At 40.5% G+C, this 26,083-nt stretch overlaps 1 protein-coding gene across 2 annotated transcripts in view; it reads left to right on the forward strand.

Annotated features, from left to right (window-relative positions):
• Positions 1-25,848, forward strand: part of FSTL4 (follistatin like 4) — a 192,253-nt gene extending 166,405 nt beyond the window's left edge. Inside the window, exons 9-16 of one of the 2 annotated variants that reach the window (XM_056502543.1) lie at positions 5,025-5,186; positions 6,185-6,319; positions 7,760-7,786; positions 12,775-12,893; positions 15,732-15,881; positions 16,419-16,526; positions 19,476-19,585; positions 22,596-25,848. In XM_056502543.1, coding sequence (XP_056358518.1) covers positions 5,025-5,186; positions 6,185-6,319; positions 7,760-7,786; positions 12,775-12,893; positions 15,732-15,881; positions 16,419-16,526; positions 19,476-19,585; positions 22,596-23,289 — 1,505 coding nt within the window. In that variant the 3' untranslated portion in view covers positions 23,290-25,848. The remainder of the gene's footprint in view (positions 1-5,024; positions 5,187-6,184; positions 6,320-7,759; positions 7,787-12,774; positions 12,894-15,731; positions 15,882-16,418; positions 16,527-19,475; positions 19,586-22,595) is intronic. The other variant, XM_056502544.1, reaches the window with a different exon arrangement.
• Positions 25,849-26,083: the final 235 nt, after the last annotated feature.

Raw genomic sequence — 26,083 nt, forward strand, 5'->3', positions numbered from 1 at the left:
GACAGGAGTAGAGGGAAGAAACTGAGCCAAACTGAATTGCTGATAATCTAAGTGTAGCTGATGAGCTCTTTTCAGTGCTGGGGCTTGTTTCTGTCTGTCTGTATCAAACTGAGAACTCCATCTTCAGCATGGAAGGGTTTTTGTTGCTTTCCTGTGTTGGACTAAAATGGTAAGAGAATGTGACAGAACCAAATCAGCAGAACTCTGCTTGCCTGTCTCCCCTAGGGAGGCACTGATCTACTTGCAATATCAAAAGCATGGAGGCTTTTTATTTTAAGAAAATTATCAGAACTTTTCTTCTCACATCTCCTGAGTTTGTCTGAGAGAGAGCTGGGAGAGAACAGAGAAGGAGGAACCAACTGGAAGTAAAAGGATTTATCCTGAACCTTTCCCAAGCCCCCTATGTCTGTACAGGCAGGTTCTAATTTTCAGACTTTTTTTTTCAGTTAATTCAATGTTTTCAAAGCTGCAGTATCTCTTCCAGCATCCTTGTGTCCTTTTCTGTACCACCTGGACCCTGTCTTACTATTCCCACTAAGACACATCAGTGAACTTATAAAAGAATCTGATTCTAGTTATGTGTGCTCTCTTCCTCTGCTTTTATCCAACATATTAGATGATCTTCTACTTATTTTTTTCTTTGCCTTTTTTTAGAATATAACAGTAGATTCTTACATTGATTAGGTCATGTAGAAAATAAGGAAATATAAGCTTAAATAGAAAGTTTGCAGCACGATTATGACAACATTAAATGTTTCTGAGATTTGGAGCTCTCCTACTGCTCAACTGCTGAATGCTGTGCAGTGTTTCCCTTTGTATCAGGTGGTTCAGGATATCCCAAATAACATGGGTAGATCCAGATGCTTATTTTGACAAGCACAGATGAGAATCCTCTTAGGCAGAAAATGTGAAGATCACCAGGTGAATACCCCAAGCTGCTGACTCACATCTTTCTGGGCAAGAAACATGAAGCACATGTGAAATGGAGCCTGTTTGATGTGAGAGGTTTGGTTGAGCTCATCAATCTTAGGATTCATAGTTACTAGTAAAATTTAAGTCAGTGTACTTATACAGCTTGCCCTTAAAATCTTTGGAGGAAAATTAATTGCTGAAAGGCAATGTTTAAACAGTTTAAGAATTAAAAGTTCATCTTGTTTTCTGGTATCTTTAATCAGGTGGAGCCAAGAACAGCAGGAAAATTATATTCTCTCCCACGTAAGGAAATTGCTTGGGAAGTGTGTACAGTATACACTAGCTGTAGGGAGGAAGCAATTTTGCACTTTCAAGAGGTAAAAAGAGGTCCTGAGGATAAAGAATCTCATAAAATAGTAATCAACTATGAAAATTGATAGTTAGCAAATCAAGAGACTGCCGAGTGTATGGCATCATTTTCCTTGGTCCTTGCACTCAGGAAAACATCAGCATAAATCAGAATATTCTATTCCTTGAAAATAGTTTTTAAAAAGCCATTTGATCCTCAGTCCAATCATAATGGTCCAAATTTTCCAGTAAGCCTGATGCTACGAACAGGGATGTTTCATTAATGTGGCTTTTCAGGAGAAAACATAAAATGCTGCAAACTCCATTCAAATCATAAATGAAGAGAGTAAAACCTCTCGAGTAAATGATTAATCTGTTAATTATTGCTATACCCTGGAGTATAGAGCTCCTACAGCAGCAATGGATCTCTTTGGGCCCTGGTGCCACCATCTGTGTTCATCGTGTGCTTTATCCCTGAGCTCTTCCATAAGAAGGAATTGCTCTGCTCACAAGTGAGGTGCTGCTCAGTATGCAGGAGTAGGCAATCTACCCAATCTCCTGCTTGTTTCAATGGCTTTTTTTTCCCTACTTTGCTCAAGATAATGGCATTTTTATATTGCCCTTGGCTGCAGACACAGTAATGGTTAGCAATGATATATATTCACCAAGGGAAAAAGCAAAGACTAATCCATATATCCCAAAGTCTGGAACTGAAATCTTTGCAAGTTTAATGTGCTTACCTGGAATGTGTTAATTTGTAGGAAGGACAATAAAAATATATTCTGCAGTTTGCTGTTATCACAAGGCATTTGCATGCAATAATTTATTGGTGCAGTGAATTATGTAAGACAAGGGAGAAAAAATAAAAAAGTTTAAAAATAGTAGGAGAAGGAAAATTAGAGCTGATAATGGAGGTAAAACACATATTCTTTGTAGGTGAAAACAAAGAGTTTCCTTATAAATCACTCTTGAAAAGACACCTTGCTATAATTTTAAGTTAATTTTCATGCAGAGCATTGACTCAATGTCTAGGACCTGTGAGCTACCTCTGGCAGTATAAATCTATTGTGTTTTCAGCCCTGCAGGTAAAATAGGTGGATTATTCATGTGAAGACTATCAAGGTGTGAGGCAAAAATGTGAGAGATGAAAGTACAGTCTGTTTGGTGAAGGGGTGCCCTGATTCTGGGGAGCTGATGGTGTGGCCGTCCTGGGAAGTGCTGACACAGGTGCCCAGATGAGCAGGAATGCCTAAAAAAAGCCCAATATTAAGAACATAACAGCCCACAATGATTTTGAGAGCATTGAATAGGTGATAATTGGGATGGGCTCTGTTTCTGAGATCTGGCAGGTGACAAGACATTTGGCTTGGAGTAAAATTTCTCTGGTGCCTTTGGCCGTGTGAAATCTTAGCCAAGTCAGTTGATTTAACCAGGATTTGAGAAGCAAACCTTGAATGTTGTAAATCTTTTTCCTCTGCATTTGTAGGAGGCACACTGTCTTGCAGCTGTAGTTCTAAATAAATCATGTAGGCCTTCAGTGGACCTCACTTACTAAATCATTTCATTCAGTAAATGTTACTAGTAGCAAGCAAATCATAGGTAGGACAAGCATTGAGTGCAGGACCTTCAGAAAATTCTGTCAAAGTTGACAAAAATTATCTTTTTCCTATCATCCCTGGAGACACTGACTCAGAGAAATTTATGTTAATTTTCTAAGGTACTAATGAAATGAGGAGCTTCTGACTCTCAGTCTTACTCTGCTGAATTGCTGGGACACTGATTCCTAAACAAAGCAGGGATGGCTCCAACAGCCACCAGCATCTCTGGTAGCATCTCTGCTTGCCTTCCCCTTGATCTGGCACCTCCTGAAGTCAGGAGGAGCTACAAACCTGACAGTAATGAGGGGAAGGGGAGATAAAATGCTAGAAAAATGCTTTTATTTAGAAATTGAAAACTCAGTAAAACAAACCCTGTCTTTTTGATAACCCACTGATTAAAAAGTTCTTGAATGGTTTTTCCTTCACTATCCTGCATCTTACAACACCCTTTCTTCTCAGGTAAAAGAAATAGAAGACAGGGAACCTAACCTACAGGTCCAGTAAAGAGGTGGAGTTAAAAGCTATTCCTTTGCTAGAAGTCCCTTTTTTTCTTTTCCTCTGCAGTAGGCTGTAAGCATTTTCTCTCAGATTACACTTCAACAATCTCTTGCTTTTAAAGCTATAAAACCCAGGTAGACTTGAGGGCTTTCTGTAGTGGCTGATTTCCTTCCAAGCTGACAACTCAGGCCTGGTTAACTCCTGGCAGTTGGTGCAGAAGACAGAAGTGAAATATATCTCTCTCTGGTAAGGTCCATAAAAAATAGATATAGAAAGGTGAGAAGTATATGGTAGTGAATGTATCTATTTAAACTATACCCATATGGATATGTAGACACATGGAAGCTGCAAACCCAGATTTCATTTCATTCTAAAGCAATTGTTAAGACAATTAAACTTTGATAATCGTGGTGCCTAATGATGTACTATATAGAAACAGAACAGTGAGTTAGATACCTTAAGTGAGTGATTTCCAGAAGTTTGTTGTTAAATCATTCAGGCTTTCATTTAAAAAAAGCCAAACACATCCCACAAATTTTCCTGTCTTTCACCACTGCCAGTAGCAGTTACTCATTTTCCCTGGGGACAAAGTTGGGTCCCCCACATATGACATCCACATGGCCATGGTTTTACAAAATTGTACGGCTTTCAGCAGTTACATCATGAATCACAAAATCTCCAAATCTGATAGAAAAGTTGACTTCTTGATTGTGAAACACAAATACTATCTGACATACTATGAGACATCCTCACATTTCCATTTATTTTTCCCTCAAGGTGAAAGAGTCTCACTGGCATCTTTCACTGATGTTGCAATATTGCAAAACTTTTTTTAGGTGTGTGAGTAAATCGTTAAGAAATAGTTAATGGGTGGTATTAAGCCTTGTTGGTTTGAGCAGTGAAGGAAAGATGATTGAAAATCAATGAACATCTCTGAAATTGTAATATAATTAGTAGTCCTGCCAATAGAGTATATTACATAATTCAGGAGTGCCTTTGTGGAACAAGGTAAGTCATGTTTTGAAAATCTTTCAGTGAAAAGAAGTAATTGATAAACATTTTATTTGTTCAGAATAAGAGGTAGTGAATACACAGGCTACTTCCTGATGGATATTCAATTAAATACTGAATATTAAGTTATTTCTCATAGGCAAGAACTCAAATTCCCTCCTAGATTCAATGAAGATCTGAAGTTTATATTTTAATCATTAAATATGTGAGTACACATGTTAGGTTTTAATCCAGCTGTTAAGTTTAGTGAGTCACTCAATGAAAGCAAGATCAGACTAAATACAGAATTGGATTGCAAGGTTGTTGCCTGGCATATATTGCTTTACTCTTTCCTGTTACAGAGTCATAGGGTCACAGACTGGTTTGGGATGGAAGGGATCTTTGACACCATCTCCTTCCAACCCCCTGCCATGGCCAGGAACAGCTTCCACCATCCCAGGTTGCTCCAAGCCCCGTCCAGCCTGGCCTTGGACAGTCCAGGGATGGGGCAGCCACAGCTTCTCTCGTACGCCAATCCTTGGGAAATTATTATTATTTTCTACTTTCTGCCCCCAAAGCCGCGCTGCAGGGCAGCCCCTCTTGTGGCTTGCGCTGTCAGGCAGCCCAAGCTGGTGTCGCAGCCGCAGCCCGCGGTCTGACGCTGCTGCTGTCCCGCAGTGCCGCCCGTGATCCGCGTGTTCCCCGAGTCGCAGGCGCAGGAGCCGGGCGCGCCCGCCAGCCTGCGCTGCCACGCCGAGGGCATCCCCAGCCCGCGCATCGCCTGGCTCAAGAACGGCGCCGACATCCCGCCGCAGCTCAACAAGCAGCTGGCGCTGCTCGGTGAGAGCCGCTTTCACTAATTAAACTGTTGTAGACCGGGATTAAGGAGGATTAGTTTGCGCTTTAAACCAGGAGTTCTTGTGCTTTGCTAAGCCACAGTTGTTGGAAATCGTATTATAAAACCCCTGTTCTTTCTTTTTATCTCTTTCTTCTCCTGTAAATTTCCTGGGAAATACACTATTGATTGATGTAAGTGGTAATTGCATTCTGTTCAAAGACAGCCTGCCTGTTTCTTCACTGCCTTCCTTCTTGTGTACAGCACAGCAGAAAAGAAATGCATTAAATTATTTGAAGAGAAATTCATTCTATTATTTGTTCATGTCTAAGCCCTACTGGATGCAAGTCAGCTGAGATTCAATCTCCCTCTTGGCTCTGCTGAAGGAGTTGGACTTTTAACTCCTCTAGGTGCCTGTTTGAATGAGGGTGCAACAGGGATAGCAAAAGGCAAAAATATTTATTTGCAATTTTCTGTGTAAAAATATTAACCCCATCCTCAACATGTGCCTCAGTTTGGCTTTGGTGGATTGTAGCCTTCAACCTGTGTTGGTAGCACTGATATCACTGCATAACTCATACAATGTCTCAACATGTTCCAAACAAACATGGTCCCACTGCAGAAAGCAAAATGGTAGGAGGAACTGTAGAGAGACCCCTTTAAACTGAAAAACAGTTTGCAAAATTGGAATTAATTTTTCTTCACTAAAACCAAAGCATTTTTCTAACAAAAACAAGAAATAAATGAAATGTAATTTATAGTTTGACTTGGGGATGTTCTTTGTTCTTTTCTGGTGTGGAGTGTGTATGTGCTGATGGACAGGAGCAAGACATCAGCTCCTATGGGAATCCCCAAAATCCTCTAGTTAAACAGGGGGAGACACAGTGGGGGAGAACCACCCTGTTGAGCCATCACTGGGCAGCTGTGGCAGTGGAAGACAATTAAGGCAGGGAAAGCAATTAGCAGCAGTGAGGAGCACTGTTTATGAGTGTCTCTCTTACAGCAAATGGAAGTGAACTTCATATCAGTAGTGTTCGGTATGAAGACACTGGTGCCTACACCTGCATTGCTAAAAATGAGGTGGGAGTGGACGAGGACATATCTTCCCTTTTCATCGAAGATTCAGCCAGAAAGACCCGTAAGCTCCATTTCCCATCTGTTTATTTCTTTAAATAGTTTTTGAATGTGATGGTATACATATAATTTAATAGTTCAGGCTACTGCATGCAGTAAGTTGGATCTTACATAAGGTAATGACAGTTCTGAATGCACTCTGATCAGAGGATTGGACACTTTTTGGGGTAGGAATCGTGCAGGGAAGGTAAAATCTTGTCCAGGAAGATGATGATTCATGTGCCAGAAGTATACTGGGTGTGTGATGGGTAACAGCTTTATTGGAGTAACAAATTGGCAATAGTTTCAGGTATCAGGGAATCCAAAATGTAATATTTTGTCAAATTCTATAAACCTCATTGATTTCTGTACAAAATTCTTTTGAAGCCAGTTACCAGCCAAAATTCTTGAGTATTTAGATGTTGTGATTATATTATTTATTTTACCTGCTTTAACAGGCAAAATAGGTTTTCCTGAGCGTGAAATTATACAAATACTCTCCCAGCTCCTCTTCCCACATCTCCCATAGGAGTGCAGCAGTTATCTTGACCACACTGACCCCAAAACAGAATTGCTGAAGGAGATGATCAGTTGTCCCAGTAGAAAAGCTCCCAGAGGCCTGATCTTTTCTAGTTCTGCCATCTTAACTGCCTGGGAGATTACTTGGGTTTATGGTGATACTAAAAGTCTAGATGCAAATTGGATTTTTGCTGCTTTTCTGGCTGCTAATATAGAGAAAGACTTGAAAACAAAGTTACCCATAAATATGGGCTTTCAAGGAGATTAACTAGATTTATGTACTCTTGTTAATATTGGTCGTTTTCATTTGAATTCTTGAGCGAGGGAAATTACAGTATGCTGAGAAATAATTGGATGTATCTGGAACAGAAATTCAAATGCAGGTGTACTTGCAAAGCTTGTATGAATCCTGAAAGAATGCAGTTGCATGAAATTCCAAGAAGCAATGCAGCCAAGGTGCAGCTGCTGCAGCTGCCAGTCCCAGGCTTCTTCTGAAAGATGCTGGACCTGACAGTGCTGAGTTAATGGTTGCACTCCGTGATCTTAGAGGTTTTTTCCAACCTTATGATTCTATAATTCCATGTTGTGTTTCCTTATTGAACCTGCACAGAAAATCACAGGCTGTACCCTACCCTCAGCTGCATTTGAAGGTACCTTCTCTTTAGTAGGTCATTGGCCTTTGCACAGCTGCCTTCATTTCAGGAAGGATTTTTCCCATGTCAAAATTTCTGAATTGTCTCTAGAAGGAGCAAATGTGTTTATAACTCTCTGTTTTTCCTGGTATTTTATTCTAATGAATGTTACAAAATTTTCACCAATTATACAGTTATGTAAACATGAGTATTTATTCAGTTACTTGCTACAATGAAAGTTTTGACATTGTTTTGTTGTTTTTTTTTTCTTTTCCTGATTATTTTCTGGCTTTCCCAATATTCTGATGCTGCAGTTGCAAACATACTGTGGCGAGAGGAAGGTACTGCAGTAAAGTTCTTTTGTTGTAGTGATAATGTGCTTGTCTGCTTTAATAATTCCATGATGGGCCATTCTCCACTGACTTGCCACTAACCCTATCAACTTTCACAGTCACCAGATTAAGTACAGACCAGACTTTTAAAAGCTAAATTATTGAAATAAGAGATGTCACTCTTTTACCTATAACTTCTTGCATTTTCCCACTATGAAATAATACATGACCATAAAATATATAAAAAATATTAATTTTATATATACTGCCAAAAATGTGAGTACCCTGAGATTTTCAAGCTGCATTAGCAATCACACAAGTGTCAGAAGTACTCCCAAATTACCATAATTTAACAAGCAAGGCATAAATTCAATATACTGCATTTTTAAGTAAGCAATTCAAACTCTTCCTTTTCAGTAGCATGTATTGATGTTTTCTAGGTGAACAACAAAAACTGTGTTCTTGACTGTTAGGCAAAACAAAAACCCAAATCACAACAGGTTTTATTCCCCCTATCCTTTGGATCAATGCAGGGTAAAGGTTGCCCCATTTCTCCTTGTTTTAATTGATCAAACCTACAGTGCGCCCTTCACAAGGTCAACAGCTGTGTGCCTTGGAAGCCAAAATATAAAAAAAACATCCTGAGCAGCTAATTGACTCAAAGATATTATGGAGACACTTAAAATCACCTAATTTTGTACATGCTTGTGCTGTCATGATTTCCAAAATACCCGGTAAGAAGTGTCATGCAGCAGCCCAGGGGTCTCTCTCAGGTTGTCCTGGCTCTGTAGGTGTGGAGGGACCCTGTGACCCTGGAGGGCTGTGAGCAGGACATCTGCTCACTGGAGGAAGGTTCTGAGGCTGAAGCTCAGATTTAACTAGTTCTTACATCTGCCCACTGCTCATGAGGCAGCTCAGACCTTGGTGTCCTTCAAGCTGTGTGGGAAAGGCTGCTGTGCAGTGACAAACTGCTTTTGGCCCCTGCAAACACTCCCACTCTCACACTGCTCCTCAAGAAGGGCTTCAGGCTCATCTGCTCCTGGAGGGTGCAAAGGCCCCTTTGTAAGCAGTGCCTCCAGTACCCAAAGCAATAGCTGGGCTTCAGTCCTCAGCATGAAGCTTTCTGGGTAGCTTGGGCTTGGCACAAAGGGTTTCAGGGGCAGAAGGAAGGTGCCAGGGTGTGGTGACCAGGGCAGCCTGGGCCAGGTGTGCAGACACCTGGTGTACACTGTCAGTGCCACAGACAATACAGAAAATACACTGGATTATTTGTGATGTCCCTTCCAACCCAAGCCAAATGCAGCTCCCTGGAGGTCAGAGAGGTGGCAAAGTCACCTAGGAGAGCTCCCCAGCACTTCTTCCTAAATGCCCCACCTGCAGGTTCCTGGTGCAGGGCTGTGAGGCATCCTCACTGCTGGCATTCCTGTAAATGGCATCCTGGTTACTAAGAATTGCTATTTCCCTTCTGCTTGTAAATTAAGTATCTAATGCATCTCATCAGTCCAGCATCACCTAGCTGATGGTCCATGGCTCTTTATGTACAGTGTCCCTTGTGCTCCTTTTTGAAGAAAGCAGTTGGATACCAGATGTAGAAGTAGAGTAATATTCAAAGAACAGCTGAGGAGATAGTTGCAGAAAGTCTTATTATAATTTTGCTAAATAAATGGACTTACTGCTTATCAACCCTGAATATTTTAAATAAAAGTATGAGCAATGTTGAGGCAAAACATGGCCAGTCAAGCAGATTTGCTCTTGATGTTCCTAAACAACTCAGTATCTGTAAAGCAGGTTTATTACCCTGCTTGTGTTGTTCTGTAGCATTTGATGGGCACATTCATTCTAGAATACACTTCAGCATGTGAAATCTTGGCACAGGGAAAGCTGGAAGACAGGAACAATATTTTTGGTTTTACATTTTAATGTATTCTTTCAATACCTTACTATGTGCAAGTAACAATATTAACAAATGCATTGGTAGATTTGAGCTCCTTTAAAATGATCACAACTTCATCTCCACAAGGTCTGGAGAAATTAAAACCTTGGGAAAATGCCTAAACAAAATATGGTGTATAACAAACTTCTGCTGCAACTCAAATTTTTAACACAAGTATTTAGTAATTTTAAAAGTCAGTCTGTCAGTTCTCAAAACCTTTCAGACCATGCACAAGCAACACCTCAAGAAATAAATGCTCATAGGGCAACTAGCCAGTTAAACCTGGGGCTGGAAGCACGTGCAATATTTATTCAATAAAACAAATAGTTTTTAATTTTGTCCAGAGAAAACCATGAGTAGCCCAAATGTAAAACAGAGATTTGTTTTCCTGACAGTTTTCATTTCTGTAGTGACCATTGCTTACTTAATACCTGGAGAAAAGGAGCATTTTGTGGCAGCAGGCAATCAGCAGTTATGTGAATGTATGCACTTAAAAAGCTGAAATCCTTTTCATTATCAAATTTAAGTATTTAGATTAAGTTGAGGAAAATTACTTAAGTATCAGATCAGAGGAAAGTGTTCAATGGTGAAAAATTTGCCCCTTGATCTCAAAGGAGGGATGTATAAATGTACACTGATGGAGACACTGTATTTCTCAAATAAGCTCTTTTTGATATCAGTTGTCCTCCTGGAGTTTTTTTTTTTGTTTGTTTGAGCCAACTTCATCTGAAGTGGATCAAATAAGAACTGTTATGTTTAGGAAACCCTCCTCATTCTTAATGGGGTTTTCTATATTACAGGTTTTTTGCTATACAGGTACATTGCCTTTTATAATCCTTTAGGTTTTGAATTAGTTGTGCTTTCTAACCTGAAATGTCCTCAATTGAAAATGAAAAAAAAAAAATAAAACCTCCTCATCCTCCTCATTAGTCCCCCAGCTCCCAATAGCAGTGCCTCACTACTATGAAAAACACAAAATACCTCATTGCCCTCTTCTGTACTGAAGTAATTCCCAATTCCCTGCACCAAGGAGTTGCATCAGTATAGTCAAATATTGAGTCTGTTCTACTGATGTCCATGAGATTGTTTAGGATGTACCCCAACCAAGATTTGGCAAATGTTTCATAAGTCACAATAAAATACCTGCTTGGTCTAAATATCAGTGTGAAGATCAATCTCTGGGGAAAAAAGTGGTTTAATCTAAACTGACCAACTTTTTAAAAAAGAGAGTAACTGAATGCTCAGGAATTTGTAGTATATGTTAATCAGTCTGCAGAAAAACTTGAACACATTTTACTGTAAAATAAGTAGTAGAACTTGCCAAGTCTCTGACTCTAAACCTGTTGTAAAATTTTTAATCAAAGTATTTTTGTGGGTAATTAAGGTGTTACTTCTTAAATACACTCTCATTGTGAAAAGATCATAAGACAAAATCACACCACTCTTGTGCATGAAAATAATAATAAGCATCTTCACAGTAGTCATAATTGATTGCCTGCCTGTTTTCACTCCTTAGGATTAAAATCCTTTACCCATGAAATATCAGCACTCATTCCAGGCCAGGGTCAGATTCTGCCCTCTGGTGTGTTCATCAAATCCCACTGAAGCAGGTGGGAGTTGTGTGGATGCTGGGAGCGCAGGTTTTGGTTCAAATGCCTGAATGAAATGTTTTACCAATATACTTGGGAAAAAAATAACCTTTAGTCCATGAAATAACTCTCAATGGAGCTTTTTTAGTTTTCCTACATGCATGATCCTGCTCTGTGGAATCACATGTGAGGATCCCAACTCTTGTACCCACCTGATGCCCTGACTGGGGGATTTCTGTGCTGTGGTTCAGACACAACTTGAACCACATCAGTACAGCAAACACCACATGCTGAGACATTCTATTCTGAAGCTACTTATTTGGCATCAGAAGAAAGGGGCTTAGCAACAAAAAAAAACCCTTCTAGCCTTACTAAATACAATGTGTTTTACAAAATTTTCCAAAAATGTATTTGTCCAAATTATCCATGAAATGTGAGAAACTCTGTCTCTGTGAGCAGTGTTTAGAGCTGCCTCCACAGGATCAGCAAAGGGAATTTTTAACACTGAACACTGAGCCATAGCATGGGGACTTTATTTTTCCATGGGAAAAACTGAATTAATTAGAAGATACAAATTACAGCATCACCATATTGTTGGCAGATAAAGAAAAACTATCAATACTGCTAGGGGTGACAGTGGTCATTGCAAACACTTACTGGTGGTGGTGTGAAAAATGGAATGATTGGATCTTTGAAACTAGAGTGTTTGAAAGGATCCTGAACATTTCTTGTCAATGCAATTCCATGTAGCATGACAGAAGTGATAAAACACAATCTCCTAATGGCAAAGCAATGACAATCAGCCAGTTTTCCAAATCTCCTGGAATGTTCTGATTGGACAAATGAGTGCTAATGCAATGCTGAACTACTCCACATTTGTGAATTACAGTTTGCAAGATTTCAAAAATGTATTTATTTTGGTGGCTGTAGTTAGTTCTTTTAGATAGTTTAAGAAAATAGAGAAATCTGTTTATTTCATTCATGGTACAGATACTAAACACTTCCATTTAACATCACAGTTACCAGTGGTCAAGTTGCCTGTAACAGTATGACCTTTACTTTAATTTTAACTAAAGCTTTTCTTTCAGTTCTCAAATTGTCAAGCTGTTTTTTATGAAATCATAAGAAGAAAACAAATTCATAATCTGAGGGGGGTAGCAGTGCAACAGAGAGGCATCTTGGGATCAAATCCTGCTTTGGTACCTATTTACAAAACCCAGTCACATTTATTTGGGTACAACCACTGCCACCAAGGCAATGCATTTTTGAATGTGTTTGTACCTCTTCACTCCTTGAAGCCCTTGTTGTCACATGAAATTTGATTTTGTGAATGCTCCAACTGCATCCAAATGACCAACTTTTATGCAAGGCAGATTTTGTTTGTCAGGAGAGAAGGACAAGTTCTTTAAAAAAGTCCTAACAGCTATGAAGACATTAAAAAAAATCCAACTCCTTCTTTTTTATCCCCCTTTAAGGCCTGAGTGTTGGGAATATGTTCTATATCTTTTCTGATGATGGGATCACAATCCTTCAGCCAAACGAATGTGAAATCCGGAGACACATCAGGCCTGAAGAGAGGATTTTCACAAGTTATGTAAGTCTAAACCCAGCAGCTACAGCTGGCAGCTGGGAAACTTTCTCTTAATCTCTTCAAAGGTTGTTATTGCTAAAGGACCTGTTTGCCACAGGAATATTGGAGGTTGGTGGGCTTCATGCAGCATCCCTGAGGTGTAGCATCTTCTCTTGAAAATCAGGGGATCCATGTAAGTTCTAAGGCTGACATGAAGGATTTACTGACACACTGCAGAGAATTTGGCTAGTTATCACATTAGCAAAGATTTTCATTTGTCCTTTTGATCTGTTTACTTATCCATGGCCCAAATTTGTAACTGAGCTTTAGGAAAGGTACAAAAGTCAATAGCAGAGACATGCACACATCATTCACTGGTGCTTCTTTTACTGATGGCTCCATAGACAAAGAAGTGAGCTAATCTGGGCCACTTTCTGCCCTTTGGAAGTGGTTTGCCATGCTAAACCACAGCAGGGAGGCAAATAAGAGTGCCCAGAAAATGGTTGTGCCATGGAGTTCCTCTGCATCTTCTGCCACTGAGAGAGAGACTGTCCATGTTTGCTGTTGGCACTTTTCTGCCAGCACTGAATTTACCTGACCCTTGCTTTAGGAAATCACAAGGAAAGTTTTTTCAGGCATCAGGAATGTCAAGCACTGGCTTGTAGGCAGTGGAGCTCAACATGGCCAGTGGGATAAGACGTGCCTGGAGGCTCTGTGAGGTCAGTGCTCTCAGTGACCTGTGTGATGTGCTCATGCACAGGAACATTCATCAGGCATATCCTCATGAAACTGTCAGTCCTAAAAAAACCACACATGCTGAAATACATCCAGAAATGGTTTTTTAGTCACTCCTTTACTCACTTTCTAATTTTTAAAAAGGGAAGTTGAAAATGGGGTTAAAGAATGTGGCTCTTCTGAAAAATAAAAAGGGCTCAGCCTTAATTTCCATTTTGGAGGGGAATCAAAGGAGAGAATCACTGTCCTGAGCCCTGAAGGTTGGGTCAAGCTCTGCTGCTATAGGTCAAGACCATCTTATGAGTCTGTATTATTTTCTAAATCTCAATAGATTTGTGGTTGATACTGATAGGTTTTTTCCAATAGATTTTAATATACCTTAGAAGAAGTCCAGGCTGATGCTCACCCCAAGGCTAGTCATTACCATGGACTTAACAGTATTAAGCCACACCTAAGCTTTATAAAGACAGAAATACTGTGTTTCTTTTCTGAAGAACTGTAAATACTGAAGAAATGGTCCTGCAGAAACAGATTGAAAAGAACAAAACAGAGAGGGCACTTCAGGAAATAATTTCAGAACACTGGTGTGCTCTTCAGAGATGCCTCTGAGGGATTCCTACAGATCTCAAAGGATCCTTCCCTTGGTCTAGGGAGGACTGACTTTTTTTCTCCTTTTTCCCTTTTACTACCTTGAGTGTTTGCCACACAGTGACACCAGCCCAACTTTAGGAGTGGATCTACAAAAAAAGGTTGTTTCATTTGCTATTAGATAACACAAAAGCAGGTGGAGCAGCAGCAGCTGAGCCCTGTAGCAGAAAGCCTGGTGACTTTCCCTGCTCCCCTTGGCTTGGATGGATGCTGTGCTGTGAGAGCTGAGGATGAGGAGGGCAGTGTGGAGGCTGGCAGGTGCCTGACTGCATGAATGGCTGCTGGAAGCCCAAGTCTGAGTTTTGTATCATCTTCTGGCTTGTAGCACAGATTTCCAGCCTGGCTGGAGGAACAGAAAGAAAAATGCAGCCAAGTTATTGACTCTTGTATCTTCAACCCTTACTCGTGATCTGCACCAAGACACTCAGCCAGCAGAGCTGTGCTGCTTAGAGGCTACAGCTTCCTATCCATAATTGTTACACCTGGTGTAGGTCCCTTCCAACTCAGGATATTCTATTCTATTTCTATTCTATTTCTATTCTATTCTATTCTATTCTATTCTATTCTATTCTATTCTATTCTATTCTATTCTATTCTATTCTATTCTATTCTATTCTATTCTATTCAGCTCCCATCATATTTCCCTTTGGTAGGTTGGGCCATTATTTAATATTACCCAATATATGATCTAAAATCAACAGTTGTGCTCACTGAAATTTACATGTGTTCAATCTCATTTTACCCCATTTCCTCCCCACAGCCTGGTCCCACACAAATGCTCTTTCAAATAAAGCATCTTGGCAGAAGGAAGAGCGATGAGGAGTAGCAAACATACAGAGAGTTGTTGGTGAGACCAAAGGTGACTCTTCAAACTCAGGGTAGCTGTACCAGTTCTGCACAGGACTCAGTGAGTGGAGGATCAGAGACAAAATATGTCATCAGCAGCTGTGGACAGAATTTGGCCCAAAGCAGCAGAATATGGTTCCTTTTGAACAGGGGAAGCTTCCATGTAATCCTGCTTGTTTTGCTTGTTTCCTTGAGCACAGGTGTTTTAGAGCATACTCTCCTCTGCAGAAAATGAAGACTTTATGAAAAATATAAAGCAGTAATTCAATTAATGTAAATCACTGTTTTTTCAAAGCACAGTGTGATATTTCTTTTGCTAATAAATGCTGACAGCACTGCAAGTCTTGATGAACCACAGTGTGATTCAGAAGATCGATCCATAGGCTCTGTGGTTATTTAAATTCAATGTAAGTTTGCAAGAGGTCCAGTTGTTTAATGTCATTGCATAGAGCCAGGCTGAAGTGTGGTACCTGATAAATTAAATATTTCATGTTTTCCAGGAAAGAAAGGGGAGAAATATCATCCTAATAGAATCCTCAGGGATTTTTTTCCTGCAGTTTACAAGGCTAAGCTTCTTGGTGCTCCAGGCCCTGAACTTGTAAAATTAAACCTTTTCATTTTTTAACCCCTCAGGAGGAGATCTGTCCTAGAGTGGAAGGTGAAGACACTCAGTCCTGCCTCTGGGCTTCAGCAGTCAATGTCAGAGACAAGTACATTTATGTGACACAGCCAAAGCAGAACAGAGTAATGATAATTGATATCGAGACTCAAAAAGCAATACAGGTACTTACAAATGATCACATTATTACTGATGGCAAAAGATTTGATATAGGACAAAAAAATCAGATTTTGCCCAGTGGATCTGCTGGTCACTAAAGAGCTGTTGCTTTCTCCAGTGGGATGACATGGGGTTCCCTGTTCTGTAACCTCACTGGCAGGAATAAACTCCTCTGTGGGTTGGAGATCACAGTCTCAGTGCTGCATCTGCAGCCAAGCTTACAGTGAGTCTGGTGAAGTAACACTGGGGTGAATTCCTGGCTTAGCTGCCTGATCTGGGTTATAAGCAGCCTGGAGCTGGTGTGGATACAATTCAGACAGAAATTGGCCCTTGATCTACTGGCTATAAGTAACAGCATAAGATGAAGTGAAAATGGCCCCAAACAGCCAATTTTTTCAACGGCTGCTGATCCCCCACTTGATTTGAAGTCAAAGCTGCACAGCAAACATAACAGTGATGTGTGAGAATGCCTACAGTGAACTCATGTAGTATTTGTCATGTGCATTTGGGTCACTGTGTAAATAACTCTGGGTTTTTTTTAGTTCTTGGATGTGGACCCTTTACCAACCAAGCTACATTATGACAAGTCCCATGACCAAGTGTGGGTGCTCAGCTGGGGGGACATGAGGCAATCATCACCCACACTGCAGGTAAGTCCTTACACTTTGGAGCCTTTGCTGCTCCTGGGCTCAGTATCACTGCTAACACACTGGTGGCTGTGTCTTACAGGTAATTAACAGCATTTAATGGTCTGGATATAAAGCTACTGTTTCATTTCCATATCCAGTGTATTTTATTCATCCCCCTGTCCATCCTCACATATCTTTCCTGCTGTTTAATTTTTTTTTGGGCAATGACTGTGCCACAGGCTGACAGCAGGGCTGCTTTGTGCCAAGATCTGTTTTGTTTTAAGACTGGTGACAGAGCCAAGTGCCATAAAGTTATACAAGAAGGGCTGGCAGCTGGCTGTGAGCAGGACAAGACTGCTGTGCTCTGCAGCACTGGTGAAGTGCCTCAAATCCTGGGCTCAGTTTTGGGCTCTCACTACAAGACAGACATTGAGGGGCTGGGATGTGTCCAGAGAAGGGCAGCAGAGCTGTGGAAGGGTCTGGAGCACAAGTCTGCTGAGGAGCAGCTGAAGGAGCTCAGTCAGTCTCTACAAATCCCTGAAGGAAGATTGGAGCCAGATAGAAGTCAGTCTTTTCTCCCATGTAATAAGTCACAGGACAAGAGGAAATGGCTTAAAGTTATGCCAGGGGAGGTTTAGGTTTAGGAGTCTTCACTGATAACTTTCTCAAGCCCTAGAACAGGATGCCAAGGGTCATGGTGGAGTCACTGTCCCTGGAAGGATTGAAAATACCTGTAGATGTGGCACCTGGGGACAGAGTTCAGTGGTGGGCTTGGCAGTGCTGGGGAAATAGTTGGACTCAATGATCTTAGGAGGCTTTTCTGTCCTTCAGCAATTCTGTGAATCTGTGATTCTCCCACATTAAAATCCAAAAAGGGGCTCTCCCTAGGGCCCTTTAAAAAAACAAAACAAAACAAAAAAAAAAAAAAAAAAAACAAAAAAAAAAACACCAGGAGAAGTAAAACTTTGGGGACAAATTGTGTTATTTGGGTGTTAGTGATTCCACTGCAGGAGTGCCAGTTATATCTGTGGAACTCCTCCACCATCAGCACCACCAGACCCACAGTGACACTGGGACACAGCACTGCACATGAGTTTGGATAATTAAATTAGACTCACTCTGGATCACCTTGGCAGATCTGCTCTTGTGTTGACAGTACAGAGAACATGGAGAATAGTCACCTAGTGGTGCATTTTTCTGCTGCTGTATGTTGTATGACAGACTTGGTACCAGCTGATGGATGTGATTTGATCCATCCAGACATCCCATTCTCTGGAAACAGATGTCATATGAATACTCCTTCTGCCAGAAGTGTTTGCTGATAAGTCTACATTAAAGCATTCCCCAACAGGCAGTGAAGAAGGGGGGCTGTGCTTTCTGACCTAAAAACCAACAAGTTGGAGTCTGCATTAATTATGGGGCTACCTAAGGCTTCTGCTGGAGATACTGCCTCATGAAGATGGGATGAGCCATCCCCATCCACATGCTCCATCCAGTGCTGACTGTCAATAATAAAGACTGGACCAGCTACTCATCACACACAATTCCAGGAAAAGATGCCAAAACCAGAATGGAGGCATATAAATGAAGGTTTTCAGGGCAGCAGCACCCAGGTTATTTTACCTGTGGATGTGAGTTTCCTGTACAGGGTATAAGGAGACAAAATGGGCTCTTTTTACCCTTTTTGACTTAATTTCTTCCATCCAGCTGTGAGAAGCTTCTGTAATTAAAGTAGACATGGCACAAGCATGTCATTATTAAGGAGAACACACCATCTGCACAGCTGGAAACTTGTTAGAAGGCTCCAGGACTCAGATAGTTCTTTCTGTTATCTTTATGATGTGCAGTTACACACATAGAGGTGAGATTAGCACCAGCAACAGCAGATCCTTTCTTTTTTCTGACCTTTTTTCCCTAAAGGTGGGCAGTGACTAACTGGGCAAAGTTCCTTCTTAAAACCTGCAGTGTTTGGTTGCAGACATGCAATAAAATATCTTTTTTTTAATGAAGAGGCTGCTGCAGAGATTGATCTAAATTTTCACTCATTCTCTGGAAGTCAGGGGTATATCAAACTGCCTGTGCAACCACCTAATGGGATGCTGTTGTTTGGCCATTACTGGCTTGTTGGAAGCAAATGTCTGGCCTCTTAAAAGCACTGTGCTAGGGTGGGCATCCTTCTTAAGCAATCTAATTGGAAGAAATCTAAATGACATGAGCAGAACAGCTGTCTGAAGTAAATCTTTTAGGGATTTAGCAGGTCTTTAATGAATTATGTAGCTATAAATTCAAAGCAACGTCTGCTGCAGATTAGAGCAGCAGAAGGTCCTAATGAATGGACTAAAGTCATCTTAAACCCAGCTAACAATTTGAGTGTTTAACATTTTGATTTTTGAAAACTTTCACTTTTCCTTTCTGGAGCAGTGGAGGAGCTGAGTTCCCCTGTCCATGGAGATCTGTGCTGTGCTGGAGGACAGGACCAGGGGACAGCCAAAGGGCACTTCTCCACTCCTCCCTGGACTTTGTATCGATGGATGAACAGTTTTTCTCCTTCAAAGTGATAATTAACTGCTGTGAGTTAGTGTTTGATCCTTCAGGGTGGTAAATTATCACTGTGCATTTAAGTGAGATTAGTAAATATGACCATGAAGTAAATGTTTATTTTAGACAGTGAGGGATAAATCATTATGGTCCTAGTGCTGTCATACTGCTTCAGCGCCTGCTTGACTGCTCTTTCTCAACATGTAAACAACTTATGAAATTCATGTACTTACCTTGCAAATGTCAAGCCTCAAATACTATTCACTGGCACACCTTTTCAAGACAAGTACACCAAACAGTGTTTTGAAGTCAATTGAGTCTACTACACCCTGGAAAGAGCCACTTGGCACCGTGCATGTCTCTAATCTGTGTTTACATTCCTGCCTTGCTCAGAGCTTATCCTGTGCTCAACCTTGTGTGTGTTTATTGTAGGTAATTCCAGAGGCGAGCGCTGGGGAGGACCTGCATGTTATCCACACACCTTTTGAAGGAGTAGATGATTTTTTTATACCACCTACAAATCTTATTATTAATCATGTTAGGTGAGAAATTATTTTCATGAATAATAATGGTCACCATGCTGCTCCTTTCTCATGACCTTAAAGGACTTTACAGATATGAATGAAGGAATGAATGAATGAACAAATGAATGAATGAATGAATGAGTGAATGAATTTGTGATGAATCTTAACTATATTTATCCCCATGTTCACACATGAAATGGAGAAATGGTTTAGGAAATTGCTAGTTATTCAGCTAATCAATAAAACAGCAAGAAACAATCCTGGGCTTCCCTTAAACCATGCACAGGTATTTAAGCCTCTCTTTAGTCAGCCATTCTTCCTTGCAGCTTATGGCACACTGCCCTGGCTTACTTGTGCCAGGAATTTGATGGCCCAAAAATCACCTTCCTTGCCACAAAACTGTTGTGGATCTGGGCAGAAACCTGTGTCAAGGATATATTTCTTGAAGTGGTAAACCTTGCCTGAAGCATAAGATGTGGTTCTTTCCCGTTTCCAACTTGTTCAAGTATGGGATCTCTGCATGGGTTTTATGCCTGGAGCAGAAAAATTATATGCACTGCACATTAAAAAAAAAAAAAACAAACCTCCATGAACCATCAGTTTTGAATGTTAATGTGATGTAGTGGTTAATGAGGTTGTGTAACTAACATACTAATAACCTGAAGTAATACTGGCTGCTTCCCAGCAGGCACAGGAGGCCTCCCATTAACATTATCAAAATTGATGACAACTGCACAGCAATTTATTCTATTCTTTCCTTGATATAACAACTATTTAACCATCTTCAGTCCTCTATATAGTTTAACTAAGTTAAATACTCAAAAAACATAATGTAACTCTTTACAATCATCTTAGGTTTCCTGCAGGAAACACTGAGAGAGAAGGGGTTACACTTAAATGATTATATGTTGAATCTGTTCCAAAATAAATAATTTTGCCTGCTGAAACACAAAATAATGATGCATGCCTCATGGCTGTCATTCGTAATTTCTCTCTACTTCATATTTCCAGTTTTCTTTCACAATTTCATTATGACTAATAGTAGTGCCAGGAGGCAGATGACTCTGCTGAATGTTAAAGCCCGAGCTGAGAAGGTGAGAATTGGATTCAAAGACAGGAAGGTGGAACAGTTACACATTTTTGTTTATTTAATCGTCCTTTTGCTTCAGTGTGATTAGTTATCTGAAATAGTAAATATAGATTATTGTCTGTATTTTTCCATGTGCAAAGTTGCAAATGCTGTCCCTGATTTCCTGTTGCATTTTTTCAGGGCCAGATCTTTGTCTGTTCTCTCTCACCCTCAGCACAGAAAAATAATTGCTTGCAGGCTAATGAGACTCATTGAGATGATGTTCTAAATTCTCCACTCAGAAACAATAAATGGCAATACCAGCATTTCCCAGGAAGGTGAACATTTAAGCAATTTCTTCCATGAGCCAAATAATATTTGTATGCAAATATCCTGAATATGTATTTCAGCTGCCTCTTATTTTAGATGGATATCTAGAAATGTATCCATTTTTATTAGTTCCAAGGGTAGACTGATGTCTATTAAAAACTCTCTAAGAGCAAGGTTTAATTTGAGATTTCAGATCACAGATTTCATGCAAGGGCTGAGCCTGTTCTGCAACTGTGGGCACATAAAATATATCCTGACCCACTTCTTTAAATGGAAGTTTATAATAAAAAACATTTCTTAACTACTTAAGCCATTTGGCCAAGTATTAAGGAAGTCTTGGGGGAAAAAAAGCTGCAAGGGAAAGAACTTTTTAAAGTGTATTTAAAATGCATTCATCCAGGAGAAATACAAGTGTCATATCCAATTTCCACACACACAGTGCACTACAACTCTCCACTGCAGATACTTGGTGAAGTCTCCAATGGATGTGAGTATAATGGGGAAATGAAAGGCTTAGCCCAGTGATTTTCATGGGATCACACACTACATTGGCTCATTCTTTAGAAGTGAAATCATTGCTGAGTGTCTCACTGACAGATGGTTTAAGAATAAAGAAATAAACATAGTGTTTCAAACTAAATAGGTATTATCTGCACAGAAGCAGTTGTCCTCCACATTTCACAAGGCATTTTTACATCTTTTGACAAAGAGTTACAACACTAAGCACCCACTTCATTTCCCTCTGTCTGCATTAAATGGATGAAAAGATACTCGATGCAAAATTAGTTTTTTTAAGTCAGTGTCAGTGAATCCAGTGGAACACAAACAGACTGTTTCCAAGGGCTACCTGTCAAATTAAGCAGAAACCTTTCTTGGCTATTCTTGACCTTTTCTTGTCTTCAGCAAAGGTCAGATGTGCTGCAGCATGTATCTTTTACAGAAAATTTATCCTCTGCTCACTGTTTTTTGCCTGTCTTGAGACAGAAAATAAAGACCCTTTATCTTCAGGACACCCTGGTTATGTTCCTCAAGAAATGTTTTCCACCTTCCCTGGGCTGGCAGGATGGTTTTTAAGAGTGCTCTGCACTGCAGGCTTGCCATCTCCTGCAGTGGTTCCTAGGCACCACGACCACCACAGCTTCCCTCTGGCGCTGTCAGTTAAGAAATGAGATTAGATATGGTCTTCAATCAGTGGTTATGCATTATATTGTACACAACTATATTTATTACATATAATTATGTAAATATATTAAACTTGGCAGCAATATGCTTTATTTTGAATGCTTGAGTATATATTAATCTCAGACAGATTACGTACAAACCTGGTCTGTGTTAAGCCTACTGAACACCCAAACCTTTTTGTAAATTCTGTAGAAATTTGTCTTTCCAATAAACGGCTCTTGGAAGAATCAAACAGCTAAGCATATATTCAAATTTCCAGGATCGGGAGGTTGCTAATTTGAACTGAAACATACCCCTTTTAGAAGCACTAAAAGACATTTCTTACAAAAAGAGACAGCATTATTGCAGATGCTTCCAAAACCAGCAGAATACAAGGTGGCCGATTCTTTTCTCAAGCACGCCACGGTGTCTCCAGAGGTGACTTCAGCGTCTCGTTTGCTGTTTCAGGTTTGGCTTCATCTTCAACCAGTCGGAACACTGGGTTCACAAGATCGACCTGGAGACCGTGACCCGCATCAAGACCATCAGCCTGCAGGCCTACGGCTGCGCGCCGCAGGCCATGGCCTACACGCACCTGGGCGGGTACTACCTGGTGCAGTGCCGGGGCGGCCGCGCGGCGCCGCAGCTGCTGCTGGACAGCGTCAGCGACGCCGTCGTGGGCCCCAACGGCCGCGTGGCCGGCACGCCGCACGTGTCCCCCGACGGGCGCTACCTGGTCAGCGCCGACCGCCGCAGCGGCACCGTCACCGTGCAGGCGCTGACCGCGCGCGGCGAGATCCGGCCCGGGTACGGCCTGAAAACAAACATGCACATAGCGGACCTGACATTCCAGCCCTCCTTCACGGAAGGCAATCAGTACTATATATACGCTGCTTCGCACTTGGGAACAGATGTGCTCTGTGTAGAGCTGTCGACGGGCAGGATGAATGTACTGAAGAATTTAAAGGACCCTATCCCATCCAAAGACTGGCCCTGGAGCAGCTACAACAGGATTATGAAAGACAGTGGATTATTTGGACAGTATCTCATTACACCAGCTAAAGATTCCTTGTTCGTTATAAATGGGAGGCAAAATACGTTACGCTGTGAGGTTTCAGGTATAAGGAGGGGTAACACAGTGGTCTGGGTTGGGGAGGTATGAAGGGGCAGCAGCAGTGGAGCCTTCAACAGGCAAGGACCAGCTGGACCTTTACACTGCAGGAAATGAGCAGTAGCATTGTATATTTTTACACTGGGAAAACAAAAAGACAAAAAACGCTGTATAGGCTTCATGGTACAACACTGGTCTACTTGCAAGTTTTATAATATAAGGTATGCTCTGCTAATAGGAGGTGGTTTTGAAAGGATATTTGTATTTATGAGTGTGATTTGTGGTTATGAGAAAAATGCTGGGAAGCAAATAATATCTCCACTGAGATATCATACAAGCCACGAAACCTAATAATTCTGTAGAACAAAACAGATTTTGACTTTCCATACTGAGGAGCTTTTATGTTATGTCCAAGCATCAGTTTTCTTCCCTACATCCCTTGCCTGTTGGTTGTACTGACTAGCCCACCCCAGCACAGGGAGACAGCAGCAGCAAGGACTATTCACCTTTGAATATCCATTCCCCTTTGGATGATGAGACAAAGTAAACATCAGTTTGCTGAGCAGTTTTCAACCCAGAGAAACCTAGGAGAGTGATTTAATGAAAACTGATCAGTTTTCCCTGCAGGATGGCTTTGAGAGGATTCACTGATGTGATTTCAGAAGGAGACATCACAGAAATAGTAACTGTCAGCTCCCTTGCTTCTGCGCTTCATTTTGCTCTTGGTCCTACTGAAGGCAATGGGATGAGTCTCCCCTCTTCCAGTGCATATTTGTGTGATTGTTTTTGAGAAATTTGCCATGAAATATCCAGGCCATTACCCATCCAGGCCTGGGAAAAAGCCAAAATATACTGACGGGGGGTCAGAGTTTATGTAAACAATTTTGTTGAGAAGGCAGCATTAGTCTTTCAACAGCTCATGAGTGTGGTCAGTTTGGGAACAATATGCAAAATCTACTCTTTGCAGGCAAAGAATTAGTTATGTCTATTCCCATAGGAGACAACAACACTTCTAGAAATCATTGGTTTCTCTCATTAAATATTTAGGAGCACTGGAATCACTTGGTTCTTCATAAAATAACAGTTAAAATAACAGAGGTCATTTTTAATAGAAAACTCACTCATTTTCTAGTCATAGCCCTAATTTGCCTATTTCTTTTCAGAACAACCAGGAAATAATTTTTCTTTGTGTTTTTTTCCTTTCTGTTTTTAGTACACTTGTTTATAGTCAATTATCTTTTAGTTATGAGCAAAGACATTAATGTAAAAGCAGTGAATTATCCTAGAATGCAACAGCTGGCATTGAGAAATTTCAGTCGAGTTCCCATAAAAACATACAGCCATTTATTTGCACACTTGGAAGATACAAAAAACTTTTCTGTTTGCATTTTTCTAACTTTCTGTATCCATCACCATGAAGTAAGGAGAGCAAAAACAGCTGTGGCAGCAGAGCCAGGCAAGAAGTGGTGCCATCCAAGCAGCTGTAACCATTGCTTGGAAAATGGGATCTTCAGTGGGTGAAACCTCTCTGCAGGTAAATATCAGTAGCATTGGAGCCACCCACTGGCCTCTGGAAAGACCCAGCTTGGTTTGTCAAGGACCTTGTTGCCCAGAGCCTGTGGAAAGCTGACCTTGAACACGTGCAGTGATAGGTAGTGGTGTCAGAATTATTTCCCTCCACAGACGCTTTAAGTCACCCATTCCACAACACACACAGAGGGATTTTAAGCAAAAAGAATACAGAATAACACTGGCAATCTTTGCTTCAAATGTTGAACTTTATCAGAAGAGCAGCCTTTTAGCGTGGCTGTAGACCTGAGGTATTTCACACCATTTCAGTTCTATAGAGAATATAAAAATCTGTTCCAACAGACGAAGAAAGGGAGCTGAATCCTATGAATTCATTAAACATTCAATCCTTGAAATTGTCCTTCAGCCCCCATATGCTGAATCCTACATTTTTTTCACTTACGAGCCATAAGAGTTAGAAGAGACTCTTCCATCACTGCAACACAGACATGTGAAAAAGATGGGCACAGCCTTCCTTTAGCAATGCATGGTGCCCATGATTTTGTACTCACCCCATCAGGAACGATATACCATGTCAAAGAAAGGAGAAGACCAGCTTTGTAAGTACCTTTAAATATGCACAGCTCCTTTCTTGAACAAAGCTGTATCCATACATTGCAGACATCCTAAATGTATTTTACCAAGGCCAAACACTGCTCTCATGTTACCTTTTATGACTTCTTGAGTATTTTATTATGCCTGTGTTAAGTTTTCCCTGTAGAGACATTCATTGTGTCATAGATCAAGCAAATATTACTTTTTTAAGAATATTAAAAAAAAACAACTGTATATATATGTTCAGGTAACTATTCTTGAGGCTGGTTTATATATAGGCTGTGAAAGATGTGTGACAGACCTCACTTTTTCCTGTTTGTTGCAAAGTATTGGAATAGCATTCTCTTGAAAAAATCCCACTTGGACCTTCCAAAGATGTTCCCTTTGTTCCCTCTCCAGCCCAAGTTCTGGTGATATGTTTTTCTAAAGTATCCTTATGGTTATATATCATACTTAGAAAATGAAATATAATTTAGATTGTCCACACTACTTGTGAACAGTTCCAATGACAGTCAATTCTGACATTAAAGTGCTGCACATTTGTTATTCTTTTTTTTTTTTTAATGACAGAGAAATTTTATATATGCTCAAAAAAATGCTTCAACTCACATTTGCCTTTCAACTCTGTCAAAAAGAAACTACATTTCCTTGTGGGCAATTTCTTTCACTATCATTTTGGTTCTCCACCAATTCACACTTAATTCCTAGTTAGTAAATTATT

The sequence above is a fragment of the Oenanthe melanoleuca genome, chromosome 13, assembly GCF_029582105.1.
Source record: "Oenanthe melanoleuca isolate GR-GAL-2019-014 chromosome 13, OMel1.0, whole genome shotgun sequence".
Classification (NCBI taxonomy): Eukaryota; Metazoa; Chordata; class Aves; order Passeriformes; family Muscicapidae; genus Oenanthe; species Oenanthe melanoleuca.